General features: G+C 44.3%; 1 protein-coding gene across 3 annotated transcripts in view; it reads left to right on the top strand.

The window, feature by feature from the left end:
• The window catches only part of USP7 (ubiquitin specific peptidase 7), a 76,447-nt gene that overhangs the window by 40,779 nt on the left and 19,725 nt on the right, over positions 1 to 15,943 (top strand). For all 3 annotated transcript variants that reach the window (XM_033235781.1, XM_033235782.1, XM_033235783.1), the window contains 8 exons: positions 2,558 to 2,756; positions 4,792 to 4,930; positions 6,270 to 6,358; positions 7,507 to 7,615; positions 9,177 to 9,307; positions 9,775 to 9,829; positions 10,808 to 10,888; positions 10,990 to 11,080. In XM_033235781.1, the coding sequence (XP_033091672.1) occupies positions 2,558 to 2,756; positions 4,792 to 4,930; positions 6,270 to 6,358; positions 7,507 to 7,615; positions 9,177 to 9,307; positions 9,775 to 9,829; positions 10,808 to 10,888; positions 10,990 to 11,080 (894 nt within the window). The remainder of the gene's footprint in view (positions 1 to 2,557; positions 2,757 to 4,791; positions 4,931 to 6,269; positions 6,359 to 7,506; positions 7,616 to 9,176; positions 9,308 to 9,774; positions 9,830 to 10,807; positions 10,889 to 10,989; positions 11,081 to 15,943) is intronic.

Consider the following 15,943-nt stretch of genomic DNA (forward strand, 5'->3'; position numbering starts at 1 on the left):
AGGACAGTGCCACGCTCGGGGGCACAGAGACTGATGCGTGGTGGCCTCTGTGGGGCTGGGCAGCAGGTGGATCAAGTGCAAACTTCAATTCTGAGTCTCACCATTGTTTGGGTCTTTTTAATATTTAAGGAATATCTCGGGAAATGTAATGTATAGGGCAAAAGTTCAAAAAGCATTTATAGTATGTATTGATTTGGGGTACATAAAATCAAACCCTATAAAGAGCTGAGTTATATAAAATAGATGAGTTAGAAGAGAGGCATAACCTTGTTTCTTTCAGCTTTTTAGGTCCTGCAGTGATTTTCCATTTGGTTGCTTCTGTGCAGTTCTGTATACATGGGCTTCGTAAAGCGGGCAAGCTAGTAGTCTCATTTTGTGGAGACCTGCGTTTTGTGAGTGTTATGGTAACTTCCAGGAGTGATATTTTAAAAACCAGAGTCAGGGTCACTGTGCGTAGTGTCTTGACAAATCTTGGATATTAAAATCCTCTATTGTCACTTTGTAAAACTGCCTCGGCGGACTTCCATTTCCTCACTTAAAATGTAGGAATTGACATTTGTCTCTTGTCTACCTTGCAGAACTTAACTCCCGATCAACTGTGAATTGCATGATCCTAAAAACACATGGCAAAATTCGTTCCACCACGCCATTCTAGACATTAGTATCTTAAACAAGTTTCTTGCCTTTTAGTAGACTTCTGTCCCTCAAAGGGATTAGGGTAATACCACTTAAAGAGGCTTAAATAAATAATTCTCTTGGACAAGACGCACCTCTTTCAGCTGCTCTTCCTTTCAAAGTGCCTGTGCTGTAAACAACTTAGCAGGGTTATGTGGAATAAAAAAGTTTGGCATGAAGAGTGTCTCAAAGAAGGTAGAAGTGCTTACCATCACACATGCTTTTGATATTTCAATTCTACCCTCCCAGGAGGACTGATGGACATGTTTTCTTAAGACCAAACTCAGTCATCAACTTCAAGCAAATTATGTTCCCCGAGAAGTGGCTGATGCTGAGAACTCAGTTGTTAGTGAACTTTGGAGTCTGAAGGGTTGTTGGATGCTGTGGTGACTGCCTTCAGGGGCCTGAAGATGAAGGATGGGAGGATGTTTTTATGCGCTCTTTACCCAAGCCTACAAGTCTCATTTTGTGCCTTAGGAGCCGGGTGGTCAGGGATGTCAAAATAGCACCTGATTCTAAGCCACAAACAGCCTTCCAGGCACTGCGCATAGAGCGTGGCCCTCGGCATGGCCCTGCGTCTCCCACCAGTCCGGGAGCTGTGTGCAGGCTCTAATGAGATAGGGACAGAAAGTGAAGGAAGCGTTTAGAAGCTGGTGTAGCATGTTGAGCTTGTTGTGGCAATTTCATTATGCTTTATAAAAGTATTGGTCAGTAACACATTGGTGTGGGTGCAGGAGGACTGTGCCTTCACAGGAGTCGTTTGAGAAGCAGTGAGATGCTGCAGGGTTTGTCAAAAGTGATTGACCGATGACCACATGCAAATGAAAGATTGAAATTTAAATGGAGACCTTCATTTGGACCTCTGCTAAGGGGCACTGTGTTGGCAGAAACTTAAATTTCTTTTTTTTTTTTTGAGACAGAGTCTTGCTCTGCCGCCCAGGCTGGAGTGCAGTGGCCGGATCTCAGCTCACTGCAAGCTCCGCCTCCCGGGTTTACGCCATTCTCCTGCCTCAGCCTCCCGAGTAGCTGGGACTACAGGCGCCCGCCATCTTGCCCGGCTAGTTTTTTGTATTTTTTAGTAGAGCCGGGGTTTCACCGTGTTAGCCAGGATGGTCTCGATCTCCTGACCTCGTGATCCACCCGTCTCGGCCTCCCAAAGTGCTGGGATTACAGGCTTGAGCCACCGCCCCCGGCTAAATTTCTTAAATCAGCCTTTGGTCTTGTTATCATTGAACAATTTATACTGCTTATGTAGGAAAAGGTACCAGTTTCTTAAAAAAAAAAAAAAAAAAATTCCCCCTAGGGTGTCCAGGCTAGTATTTTTACAAAAATTGTGAACTAATGAAGTTAACTTTATCATGAAGCTACTGTTGTAGCCCTTGTCTTGCCTCTGAGCAGTGCTGAGCTTCCAGGGGGATGGCTGTTTCCCTGGCTCTCAAGTCCTGCCTGTGTGTTCTGTGCTCTCTAAAGTCAGCCCAAGTCCCATGTTGTGGTCTTTCCCCCCAGAAGTCCTGTCCTTGAACAGATGTGAGCCATGTCGTTCCTTCTCTCCAAAGTCTCTCCACTCACGGGGTGCCCGGGGTCCTTGGGAATTCAGCTTTGGTAAAGTAGACATTGTTCTCATGTGGAACTCAGTGTGACAGGGATGACAAGTGTATGATTAGCACTCTGAGTTTTGGACTCCATAAGGAAGAAGTAATCCATTCAGAAACTGTATGTCATCTCAGTCTTAGGCTTTTAATAAATTGGAAGCAATTTTTTCGAACCGTTAGATTTTAGCAGTTAAATCAAGATGTATAGAATAGTTTACTCCATGTTGATAAATGCTAGTGCTTTTGGTCAGTGCACAGGCTCTGTGGCTGATGATATGTTTTTTTTGCAGACACCAGTTGGCGCTCTGAGGCAACCTTTCAGTTCACTGTGGAGCGCTTCAGCAGACTGAGTGAGTCGGTCCTTAGCCCTCCGTGTTTTGTGCGAAATCTGCCATGGAAGATTATGGTGATGCCACGCTTTTATCCAGACAGACCACACCAAAAAAGCGTAGGATTCTTTCTCCAGTGCAATGCTGAATCTGATTCCACGTAAGACAGTTTAAATGATGCAACTACAAACCCCACATAGTTGTATTACATTACTGGAAGCCAAATTCCATCAACCTAATGCAATTGTATCTTATTTGCTGCCTCTACATAGTCTTTTGATTTTAAATTAGATTAAATACGTCTTTCTCTTTAAAACCCACTGGTGTATGTATAATACCCAAGCTAGAAAAGTGTATTTTTGTCTTGTAAGTAAAAAAACTAAAAATAGTTTGTTAGAATCTGCCAGCCCATGGAATCAGGGCCTGCCAGGATTAGCTGACCATAGAGCCACCAGGCTTAATTCTTACTCTGCCTGAGCAGAAAATGGCAGCTGTCAGAGCCACACATCCCTTCCATTGTGTGATAACTAATTTGTATGGGTTGTTCAGAAAGTACAAGTAAAACATACTTTGTGAAGGATTTATGCAACGTGGCCCTGTGACTTGAGGAACATTTAAACATTCATGAATATTATGAAATGTCCAAACATTGAGAAATCTTGATGGTCCTTCTATTTCGATGAATTAGAAAATTAATTCACCTTTTATCAAAAACCCAGTTGATTCTGGGAGTGCGGACCACTGTCTGCATCGGAGCCGGGGGAGGCTGCTGACTTGGACTGCACCTGTCCTAGTCTCCCTATGACCCTTTGGAACCCTCAGTAACATGTTCCCAGAGTGAACTGGCTCTAGCTGTTCTGTCAGCTCCCCCAGGGAGTAAAATTTATGGAGTCTCACTCTGTCACCAGGCTGGAGTGCAGTGGCCTGATCTTGGCTCACTGCAACCTCCGTCTCTCAGGTTCAAGCGATTCTCCTGCCTTGGCCTTCCTAGTAGCTGGGACTACAGGCGTGTGCCAGCACACCCAGCTAATTTTATATTTTTAGTAGAGATGGGATTTCACCATGTTGACTAGGCTGGTCTTGAACTCCTGACCTCAGGTGATCTGCCTGCCTTGGCCTCCCAAAGTGCTGGGATTACAGGTGTGAGCCACCGTGCCCGGCCGTACTTTCATTTTCTTTAATGTTTAAGTAAGAAGTGCCAAGGTGATTTTATGATGCAGCCAGGGCTTTTGGATGGTTTAAAAAGTTTTCCTCTTCTGTTCACATTATGATGTGATCTGATGAGTATTTGGGCTAGGTTTGTTTCAGTCTGATGGACAACTTTAGCCCGAAGAGCACTTTGGAAAAACAGTGAATGGTCCATACCCAGGGTCAGCGTCCTGGGCAAGCAGGAAGTGCTGCGGGAACAGCACTGTCCTACCCTTGTCCTGAAGAGTCAAACCGTTTCAGGGTTCAGTTGTAGCGTTGATTTATAAGGCCCCACTTTAATCGCAAACCTTAACTTTCTGTGGCTTAAGGGCTGTTAGTATGGTTTTTGAACCTGGATTTGGAGACCCTTTTGTGGTTCACCCCACACTTGACTGCATACAGTAGTTCTCTTTAGTTGTAATTTGTGCCTCGTCAGTGAATTCCTCGATGCCAGGGCAGGACAGCAAGCTCTAAGGCCACAGAGCTCCCTGGTGCTGGTTTTGGGGCTGGTTTTCCCCAGCGTGTGCTGGAGGGCATCCTCGGAGAGCCTGAGAGGCACAGCACTGAAGGGCTGCAGGGGCAGGAGCGACGCTGAGAGGTGACCCCTCTATCCGCAGCAGAAGCAGAGGCTTACATCCACCCATCTAGTCTTTTTGGTTCTTTCCTAATAACTATTATCTGACCAAAAAGTTGCAGTCTTGTACAGAATCCACAACTGGTATTGAAAGTTCAAAATTGTATAGATACAATTAAAATTTGTTTCAACTTCTGAGGAATTAAAAAATGAAACCGTGAGTGAAATCCCTACAGAATACACTGAGGGAGCCCCAAACACCCTTTTTTCTATTAAAGGTAAAAATGCCTCCGTCCTACCTTTAACCCCAACCGGAAAGGAGAGAGCAACAAAAACATAAGTGGGAATTTTGGTGTGCTATGTTTACTGTCTGTAAAAATGTGTAACATCTGGTGAATATGTCAACTAAGGCTCAGATTATTCTTTTAAACAGGTCGTGGTCTTGCCATGCGCAAGCAGTGCTGAAGATAATAAATTACAGAGATGATGAAAAGTCGTTCAGTCGTCGTATTAGTCATTTGTTCTTCCATAAAGAAAATGATTGGGGATTTTCCAATTTTATGGCCTGGAGTGTAAGTAACGGTGTATTTAGTCTGAACAATCGGTGCATTACTGCTTGTTGTTCCCTTACCTTTTTGATTTTTCAAGTCCTTTATTCATTTTAGAGCTAGATTTTTGCTTTCTGAATTGAACAGGTGTCTTTGAAAACATGTTTTCTCTAGTTTCCTATTCTAGGTTTTTAGTAGCTTTTTCTGGATTCACGTCTCACCTTTTAGTCAGTCATTCAAAGGGAGTTCCCAGTGGGCTAAATTTCCTTTAAAAGACATAATGCTGTTTGAGGCCCTTTCATGATTCAGGCATAGTACTGAGTGGTTCCACATGACTCCAGTAACTTCATTCAGTTCATTTTGGCTCCTTTTTGCAGAGGTGGTAGCCGGTGGAACAATCTTAGGAATGTTCCTTCTTACTCTGCTAAGTCACTTGTCATTGCCTTCTCCGGCCCCTCCCCTCGCCTGCTTAGAGGAGCACAGATTTCTCCTGTCCATGCTGTGGCTCTGAGCCTCTGGGTACCTCTGGGATACCTCTGAGGTGCCAAGCATTTGCTGTGTGTGTTGTGAGACCACTGTTTTTTTTTTTTTTTTTGAGACGGAGTCTGGCTCTGTCGCCCAGGCTGGAGTGCGGTGGCCGGATCTCAGCTCACTGCAAGCTCCGTCTCCCAGGTTCACGCCATTCTCCTGCCTCCGCCTCCCAAGTAGCTGGGACTACAGGCGCCCGCCTCGTCGCCAGGCTAGTTTTTTGTATTCTTTTGTAGAGACGGGGTTTCACCGTATTAGCCAGGATGGTCTCGATCTCCTGACCTTGTGATCCGCCCGTCTCGGCCTCCCAAAGTGCTGGGATTACAGGCTTGAGCCACCGCGCCCGGCCGAGACCACTGTTAAAAGCAAATTGAAACAGTCTAAAATTAGCAACAAAGTTGGGATATATGTTTAAAAGAGTATTTTATTTTATTTTTTTTTTGAGACGGGAGTCTCGCTCTGTCACCTGGGCGGGAGTGCAGTGGCCGTATCTCAGCTCACTGCAAGCTCCGCCTCCCGGGTTTACCACCATTCTCCTGCCTCAGCCTCCGAGTAGCTGGGACTACAGGCGCCTGCCACCTCGCCCGGCTAGTTTTTTGTATTGTTTAGTAGAGATGGGGTTTCACCGTGTTAGCCAGGATGGTCTCGATCTCCTGACCTCGTGAACCACCCGTCTCGGCCTCCCAAAGTGCTGGGATTACAGGCTTGAGCCACCGCGCCCGGCTTAAAAAAGTATTTTAATCTCTATTAAGTACAGGGCACTAATGTAATTTGTCTCTTGGGAATAAAGTGTGTGTTCTTATTCAAGCTGGATATTCTTATTTATATTTTATAGGAAGTGACCGATCCTGAGAAAGGATTTATAGATGATGACAAAGTTACCTTTGAAGTCTTTGTACAGGCGGATGCTCCCCATGGAGTTGCGTAAGTTTTTCTTTAATTGGGTGCTGTTAAAAATGTCTTTTGTGCTACAGTGAAAGAAGCTCTGGCATGCATGTAACAGAGATGCACATATTTAATCAGTAAGCGTCATCTCTGCGCTTGCTCTGTGGTACACACAGTCATGCCCGCTTGCCACTCTTTTAATGGATTGATTGAGCAGTTCTACATGTTAGACCCTTGGAACATAATTGTATAATAGCCAGTACATAAATACCCAGAGCAGAGGTGCTCTGTTTTTACTTTGATGAGGGCAGGGAGGAAGTCCTCTCCGAGTGTGAGGAAGGGGGGATTGGGGGAAGAGGCGAGCATCACCAACAACTAACACGGTGAGCGAGGAGTAAAGAGGCATGACCAGGCCGTTAGATGTACTTGAGCGTTTCAAAGGCTGTGAACTAACCCCTGGAGTGGCAGGGTGGGTGAATGGTACTACACAGTAGGTGTCTCCTCCAGCACTGGTCCCGCTTGGTGACTGTCGTGTGTTCATGTCATGGCATTGTGTACAGAGGGAGATGGGCGTGGACGTGGGAGGATTGCTCTAGTTTCTGGCACCGTTCTCTGTGGCTTCCTTTTACTACTTGGGGTGGGGGTGGGAAGGTACAAGACATAGTTAATTCCGAGAATCTTATCTTCCCCCAAACAACCACCAAAATCACAAAATAAAAAAAGCTCTAGGAGTTTAGAAGTCTGAGGCGAAACTTGGCGAATACACACTCCTGTTTCTTCTTGTGTGTGGGTCTACAGAAAAGATGAGTTTCAGCTTTTTCCATGTTGTGCTGACCTCGCGTGTGATAAGTGTAATTATGTAACCAGACTCTACTGTGAGGCATGTTGGGTATGAGCATGCAGGTCTCCGTTAAGTGTCTGTTGGTGCTGGGCTTGATCAGTGACAGGAGTGCCAGTGTCAGCAAGCAGGTGCTTCGAGGGCTGTGTGAATGTGGGGGTTACATTTGCACCAGTTCACACAGTGGAGCAAGCAGAAGGGTATCGATGACCATCGAAGGATGCTGTGTGATAAGTGCTCCTGGCCTCGGTTTCCTTAAGGCTGACCTTGAGTCAGATTGCTCCACACATACTGCAGGAGCAGTGGGGTATCTCTGCAAGATCCCCTCAACCTTGAACTGATCTTTCAGGTGGGATTCAAAGAAGCACACAGGCTATGTCGGCTTAAAGAATCAGGGAGCGACTTGTTACATGAACAGCCTGCTACAGACGTTATTTTTCACGAATCAGCTACGAAAGGTAAATGGATAGTGGTCCTCTCCTGCAGCCTTCTGCCCACCCTTTCCTTTCAGGTATATCAGAGCAAAGTCTTCTCAACAAACATCCCAGTCTCCCTTCCCTGGTCTTGTCTCCTTAGATGGCTGCTAGTTCATGCTGCATTTTCATTCCCCAGTGTTGGGACACCTACTTTGTAAACTGCTTCAGTGTTTCAGAATTACCACCGCCAACCTTTTCCTTTGAGACAGAGTCTCGCTCTGTCACCTAGACTGGAGTGCAATGGTGTGACCTTGGCTCACTGTAGCCTCTGCCTCCCGGGTTCAAGTGATTCTCTGGCCTCAGCCTCCTGAGTAGCTGGGATTACAGGCACCCGCCACCACGGCCGGCTAATTTTTATATTTTAGTAGAGGTGGGGTTTCACCATGTTGTCCAGGCTGGTCTCGAACTCCTGACCCCAAGCTATCCACCTGCCTCAGCTTCTCAAGGGGCTCAGATTATAGGCGTGAGTCACCATGCCTAACCGTGACCTGAATTTACAGACTTACCATTGTGTTAGAAATCACCTTGTGAAGGTATTGAGAAAAACAATCTTAAAATCCATTAACAGCAACATTTGCAAAGTTTTATATCAAAACTGAGTTGAAAAGTCAATGCAACTTACTTTTATTGAACATTTTAATAAAAAGAATAGACATACATTAAATCTAATATAGTTGAGTCAGTCAGTTCTATTTTGAGAATTACATGTGATTATTAGGAAGCAGCACGGAGATCGGCACTCCTGGTTGTGGGGTGGGCAGGGAGCTGGCTGGCTTGTCAGCCTTGAAAGCGTGTTTGCACAGCCACCCAGACAGGTTGTTGTGTCACATCCCAGGGGCAACTCAGTGTGGGTAATTCTAGTCACATTTAAGTTTTTATCAAATGTTTTGTTCACGAGTCATGGTAAGTTAAGAAATGGTGCTCCAATAAGTAGGAAATAAAAGTAGTTCTCTGAGGGGTGGTTTTGTTTTTTATTTGCTTCTTTCTCTGTTGTCTTTTTATCAAGAACATATGGGTGAGGCCGGGAGCGGTGGCTCTCGCCTGTAATCCCAGTACTTTGGGAGGCCAAGGTGGGCAGATCACCTGAGATCAGGAGTTTGAGACCAGCCTGGCTAACATGGCGAAACCCCGTCTCTACTGAAAATTCAGAAATTAGCCTGGCATGGTGGTGCATGCCAGTAATTCCAGCTACTCGGGAGGCTGAGGAAGGAGAATTGCTTGAACCTGGGAGGCAGAGGTTGCAGTGAGCCGAGATTGCGCCACTGCACTTCAGCCTGGGAGACAGAGCGAGACTCCGTCTCACGTGGGTGGTGATTTTCAAAATTTATTTTTGCATTTTTGTGTTTTCCAGTATCCCTAAAGATGTTCATGATTTTGTAAACTTTCTCATCGATTTGGGGATCATTAAAAGTCCTAACAACAATCTTAGCCATTGTGTTATTAGAAATGATTTTTTAAAACGTGAAGGTTAAATTCTTACTGTTTTTTAAATTTCCCTGCGTCTTCTCAGAATAAATTCTTAAATCTGAATTAATTCTTTCAGGCTGTATACATGATGCCAACCGAGGGGGACGATTCATCTAAAAGCGTCCCTTTAGCATTACAGAGGGTGTTCTATGAATTACAACACAGTGATAAACCTGTAGGAACAAAAAAGCTAACAAAATCATTTGGGTATGTATTAGACATCTGCCTTTGCCATTCTGCTTCCTCTTTTTTTTTTTTTAAAGGACAAGTGAGTAGAGGATAGAAAAGTTAGTAGAGCATACTATAGGCACTTAATTTAGGGAGGCTTGAGCATTTAATGGTGTCAGTGCTTTTATCATTGTATTTTGTTTCATTTCTTTGGAAATAGACACTTTGTTTTAGAATTTTGCTTGAGAAAGAATTCACCGCTTAGGGTTTTTACTTTTCAACGCAAGAACCTGTATTGCTTTCAAATTAGTTGCATTTTCTTGGAAACACCACTTCCTCTAGCAGTAAATACATCTGAATTATAACTCCCAAAAATAATCTTCACAGGAAAGGAATTTGAGAATAATAATTGATTATCCAGTTTAGTTTTTCAATCTAAGTTACTTTTAATTTGCTCATTTGAAAGTTGAACGTTTAAATGTAGATGTTTGTTTTATCTTTGAAAGGTGGGAAACTTTAGATAGCTTCATGCAACATGATGTTCAGGAGCTTTGTCGAGTGGTAAGTTTCAAGCAGTACCTGTATATTTCTTACAATGAATATTTTTTGAAGCATTGTCAGAGTTATTACCAAGTAAAACCTCAGACCTAATTCAGAAAATGCCCATGTTTGTTTAGGATCAGACTTAGGCTACAAAAAGGCAGCAGCTGTCTAGTTTTAAAGGCTGGTAAGAACTATTTGAATAGGGATTTGAAGGTGAGGTGAGGAAGCTTGAATTTTAATACTAGCAGGCAGTAGGCTTTTAATTTGTTAAATTGGTATATATACATGAGTTACTAATCCAGGAACCAAAGACTGGCTTTGTTGGCTGTCCCGTTGGTCCTGAGTCACTGTAGAGTGGTGACTTCTGTTCTTACTCCAGTGTCCAGACCCCTCCTGTGCAGCGAGGTTCTCATTGAGCAGACCTCAGTATGCGGCGATTACTCTCCCTGCGGCGTCACTAGTCACTAGCAAATCCTCATTCTTCCAGTTGTGATTAAAGACACAGAAACACACACACACAACATGAAATGGCTGTTCAAGGTGATTGGCTGGGCAAGGTGTGTTTTCTTTTTTGCAGCACTAGCTGGATTGATTCCAGTTCATTAAATATCCATGGACAAACCAGTCAATCCTGTTGACAGGCTCAACCTCATTAATCTCTTGGTGTGGACCATTACGAGTTAAGTTTAGTGAACAATTTTACATGCTTTTCCACAGAGGTAAAAAAAATATAAAAATGCTTCTAAAGGCACTACAGATTACTAATTTATTCCAAAGGCTGTATAAAAGGTTAACCTCAACTGTTGCATGTAGAGATGTTTGTAAAAATCCAACCAAGAAAAAAGATTTTGTATATGTTTTTGATAATTGCATGCCGGAGGTCATATTTTTATAGTCTACGACTTCTTTGAACATTGATATTTGTAGTCAGTTATAAAATTACTATATATATTAAGCATAAGAACTTTTTTTTAAAGCCAAAACATTCTTTTTCAGTTGCTTGATAATGTGGAAAATAAGATGAAAGGCACCTGTGTAGAGGGCACCATACCCAAATTATTCCGCGGCAAGATGGTGGTATGTGGCTACCAGTTCTAAAAGATCTTTTGAAAAGGTTTTAGAATGTGAATTTTTTGACTATTACTACTTAAGTCACTTTTAACTTTCCTTATTTGCAGTCTTATATCCAGTGTAAAGAAGTAGACTATCGGTCTGATAGAAGAGAAGATTATTATGATATCCAGCTAAGTATCAAAGGAAAGAAAAATAGTAAGTGTTGCGTGTATCTAATGGCATGATCTTTTGATGATTTCTATTGTGGTTTAATGTTTCATTTACACAAGTGATGTTTTTTTAAACAGTCTAAACACAGAGAATGGCTCAGATCTTAAGCAAACAGCTTCACTGGGCGAACACAGGCTTGTCACCTCCACCCAGCTCTAGTGTTGGCCAGCACCCCCACAGCCCTTCCCAGCCACCACCTCCCTGTCCTCACAAGAAACCACCACGTGGACTTCTAACATCCTAGGTTAACTTTGCATGTTTTAGGTGTCTATTTAAATAGAATTTTGTACTAGGATGTATTTGTTTATTTTGTTGTTGTTTGAGATAGGGTCTTGTGCTATATAGGCTGGGGTGCAGCGGTGCAATGATAGCTCACTGCAGCCTCAAACTCCTCCTGCTTCAGCTTCTCCAGTGGCTGGGAACACAGGCATGTGCCACTACACCCGGCTAATTTTTTTTTTTTTTGAGACAAAGTCTGGCTCTGTCGCCCAGGCTGGAGCGCAGTGGCGTGATCTCGGCTGCCTCAGCCTCTCGAATAGCTGCGACCCTGTAGTCCGCCACCACGCTCGGCTAATTTTTTGTATTTTTAGTAGAAACGGGGTTTTCACCGTGTTCGCCAGGATGGTCTCGATCTCCTGACCTTGTGATCCGCCCGACTTGGCCTCCCAAAGTGCTGGGATTACAGGCGTGAGCCACCGCGCCCGGCTTTTTTTTTTTTTTAATAGAGATGGGGATCTCGCTTTGTTGCTCAGGCTGGTCTTCAACTCCTGGATTCAAGCAGCCTTCCTGCCTTGGGCTCCCAAAGTACTGGAATTAGACATGAGCTACCATGTCCAGCCTGTGTCTGATTTCTTTTGCTCAGCACATTCATGAGACACATCCACACTGGGAGTAGTCATAGTCATCATTTGTGTTGCTTTATAGTATTCCATTTTCAGAATATACCACAAAAATTTTGAAATCTTTCTTCTTCTGATTGATACTTGTTTTGGTCTGCGTTTGAGGTGGTTGGGCATGAGGCAGATTGACCATTCTTAATGCCTGTTTGCATTTGGAGGAAGAGGAATTACTGGCATATGTTCAGCTTGATGGATAAAGTTAGCCAGATTCCCAAAGTGGTTTATCAGTTTCACAGTCATCAGCAAGGTGTCAGAGTTGGAGCTGCTCCATACCCACACTGGAGGTGTCAGTTGCTGGACGTGGAAAGATTTTGGTGGGAGTATATATAGTGCTGTGTGCATTTTAGTTTGTATTTCCTTGCACATCAGTGAGGTTGTTCTTACCTTTTCAAATGCTTATTGGCAATTTGGGTATCTTCCTTTATAAAATGCTTGTTTAAATACTTTTAACACTTTTAGTATTGGCTTCTTTTTTTTTTTTTTTTAATAGAGATGGGGATCTCGCTTTGTTGCTCAGGCTGGTCTTCAACTCCTGGATTCAAGCAGCCTTCCTGCCTTGGGCTCCCAAAGTACTGGAATTAGACATGAGCTACCATGTCCAGCCTGTGTCTGATTTCTTTTGCTCAGCACATTCATGAGACACATCCACACTGGGAGTAGTCATAGTCATCATTTGTGTTGCTTATAGTATTCCATTTTCAGAATATACCACAAAAATTTTGAAATCTTTCTTCTTCTGATTGATACTTGTTTTGGTCTGCGTTTGAGGTGGTTGGGCATGAGGCAGATTGACCATTCTTAATGCCTGTTTGCATTTGGAGGAAGAGGAATTACTGGCATATGTTCAGCTTGATGGATAAAGTTAGCCAGATTCCCAAAGTGGTTTATCAGTTTCACAGTCATCAGCAAGGTGTCAGAGTTGGAGCTGCTCCATACCCACACTGGAGGTGTCAGTTGCTGGACGTGGAAAGATTTTGGTGGGAGTATATATAGTGCTGTGTGCATTTTAGTTTGTATTTCCTTGCACATCAGTGAGGTTGTTCTTACCTTTTCAAATGCTTATTGGCAATTTGGGTATCTTCCTTTATAAAATGCTTGTTTAAATACTTTTAACACTTTTAGTATTGGCTTCTTTTTTTTTTTTTCCCCCTTAACTGATTTATAGTCATTCTTTTAAAGAAATATTTAAAATAAGGGGGAGGATGGGTGTGGTTGCTCATGCCTGTAATTTCAGCACTTTGGGAGGCTGAGGCGGGAGGATTGCTATAACCCAGAAGTTTGAGGCCGGCAACATAGTGAGACTCCATCTCTACAAGAAATACAAAAATTAGCTGGGTGTGGTGGCATGCACCTGTAGTCCCTGCGACTCGAGGCTGAGGCGGGAGGATAGCTTGAGCCCTGGAGTTCAAGGCTGCACCGAGTTCAAGGCTGCGCCCACTGTACTCCATCCTGCGCAACAGAGCAAGTGCCTGTCTCAAGAAAGTAAAATAAAATAAAAAGAGTGAGGAGGGGAAGTGCTTTATCTTGACCCATGTATTTACAGCTTGCAATGCTCCTCCTCTGTTTTTAATTTGGATATGGATTCTTATTAGGCATCATTGAGTGCAGGTTGGCTGAGATGAGTTTTTTCAGCTTGCATGCCTGGAAAGATTTTATTTCATCTGCAGTTGTGAAAGACATTTTAAGTCGATGTAGACTTCTAGGTTGGCAGTTTCCTGCCTTTGGTCTGTTAGACGTTCCACCATCTTCTACCTCACATCGTTTCTGAGAAGTGGGCGGTAGTGTCCTCATTCTTGTTCATTTGTTTCTCGGCCCCAAGCCCCTCACGCTTCGCTTCACTTCGCTTCGCTTTGCTTCACTTCGCTTCTCTCTTCCCTCTTCTCTTCTCTTTTTTTGAGAGAGAGTCTTGCTCTGTCACCCAGGCTGGAGTGCAGTGGCCGGATCTCAGCTCACTGCAAGCTCTGCCTCCGGGGTTTACACCATTCTCCTGCCTCAGCTTCCCGAGTAGCTGGGACTACAGGCGCCCACCACCTCGCCTGGCTAGTTTTTTGTGATTTTTAGTAGAGATGGGGTTTCACCTTGTTAGCCAGGATGGTCTCGATCTCCTGACCTCGTGATCCGCCCATCTCAGCCTCCCAAAATGCTGAGATTACAGGCTTGAGCCACCGTGCTCGGCCCGATTTTCAGACTTTAAAAAATTTTTTTTTCTTTTTAGAAGTTTGACTTGGATTTTTTTCTTTTTCTTTTTTTTTTGTTTTTTGGGACGGAGTCTTGCTTTGTCACCCAGGCTGGAGTGCAGTGGCTGGATCTCAGCTCGCTGCAAGGTCTGCCTTCCGGGTTTACACCATTCTCCTGCCTCAGCCTCCCGAGTAGCTGGGACTACAGGCACCCACCACCTCGCCTGGCTAGTTTTTTGTATTTTTTAGTAGAGACGGGGTTTCACCGTGTTAGCCAGGATGGTCTCGATCTCCTGACCTTGTGATCCGCCCATCTCGGCCTCCCAAAGTGCTGGGATTACAGGCTTGAGCCACTGCGACTGGCTTGGATTTTTTTTTAAATGAATATCTTTATCTCTTCTTTTTTTTTCTATGTATTTATCAATTAATTATAATTATTTGGAGACAAGGTCTTGCTGTGTTAAGCCAGTCTCGGAGGTCCTGCGCTCAAGCAGTCTGCCCGCCTTGGCCTCCCAAAGTGCTGGGACTATGCCCAGCCCTGTGTCTCTTCTTAGTATGCTCTTGCTTTCTTCTCCTTTGGACTTAAGTTGGTAATGCTCTTGTCTACTAATTCTGTCATCTGTGAGATTTCTGCGTCTGTTTCTATTGAAGGATTGTTCTCTTCGTCTTGGGTGGTGGTTTCAACTTCTTTGCATGCTTGGTAACATTTTTGTTTTCTTTTTTCTTTTTGTTTTTTTTTGAGACGGAGTCTCACTCTGTCGCCCAGGCTGGAGTGCAGTGGCGCAGTCTCGGCTCACTACGACCTCTGTCTCCTGGGTTCAAGCAGTTCTCCTATCAGCCTCCTGAGTAGCTGGAATTACAGGTGCCCGCCATCACACCCAGCTAATTTTTGCATTCATTTTTAGTAGAGACGGGGTTTCACCACATTGGCCAGGGTGGTATCGAACTCCTTACCTCATGCGATCCACCCGCCTCGGCTTCCCAAAGTGCTGGGATTACAGGCGCGAGCCACTGAGCCACTGTACTGGGCCACATGCTTGGTAACCTTTTTATTGAACAGCAAGCATGGTGGTTTTTATCTTGCTGGGTGTTAGATATTACTAACCTTTGCTCTTACACACAGATAAGTGACTTGTAAATCATTTGCTTCCTTTGATTCTTGTTTTTAAGCCTTGCTAGGTGGAGAACAGGTTTTACTTGAGGGATAACCTGTCCCCACATCCTTTTAGTTGTTAGCTGAGTCTCCCAGGTGTTCAGAGGTTTTTCCACTGTGGCTGATGGGAACACAGACTTCCCAGCCTGTCGTGAGCTCTGAAGGTTGTTCCCCCAATCCTCATCCTCTTGCTGCTTCTTTCCCTTTCCCCAGGTAATTTCCTCGATTTCACTGATGAGTTCTGTCTGGCAGCTTCGGAGGAAACTGCATATCCCCAGATCTTGCTTTCTGGGCAGCATTCTGCTTTAGGCTACTCTGCCCCACAGGTTCTGGCTCCCTTGGGCTCCTCTGATTCTCACTTCTTGGCTCTTTCTGGGTTTGCCTTTCGCTGGCTGCAACCTGTAAACTCAGCAGAGCTGGGCCCATCACAGGGCTCTCATTTGTCCCTTCAGGGATCCCTGTCCTGTACCACATGTGTTCAGAGCGTGATAGCAGCTGTTTTCAGTGTTGTGCAGTTGCATGTTTCCTTCATGATCGGAGCAGGAAGAGCTCTCCATACACTCTGGCTGCACAATTCTGTGTTGGATTGAGAGCTTGTCCTTCAGCGTGTGGCTGGTCC

Source organism: Trachypithecus francoisi, unplaced genomic scaffold, assembly GCF_009764315.1.
Source record: "Trachypithecus francoisi isolate TF-2019V2 unplaced genomic scaffold, Tfra_2.0 Lachesis_group15, whole genome shotgun sequence".
NCBI lineage: Eukaryota > Metazoa > Chordata > Mammalia > Primates > Cercopithecidae > Trachypithecus > Trachypithecus francoisi.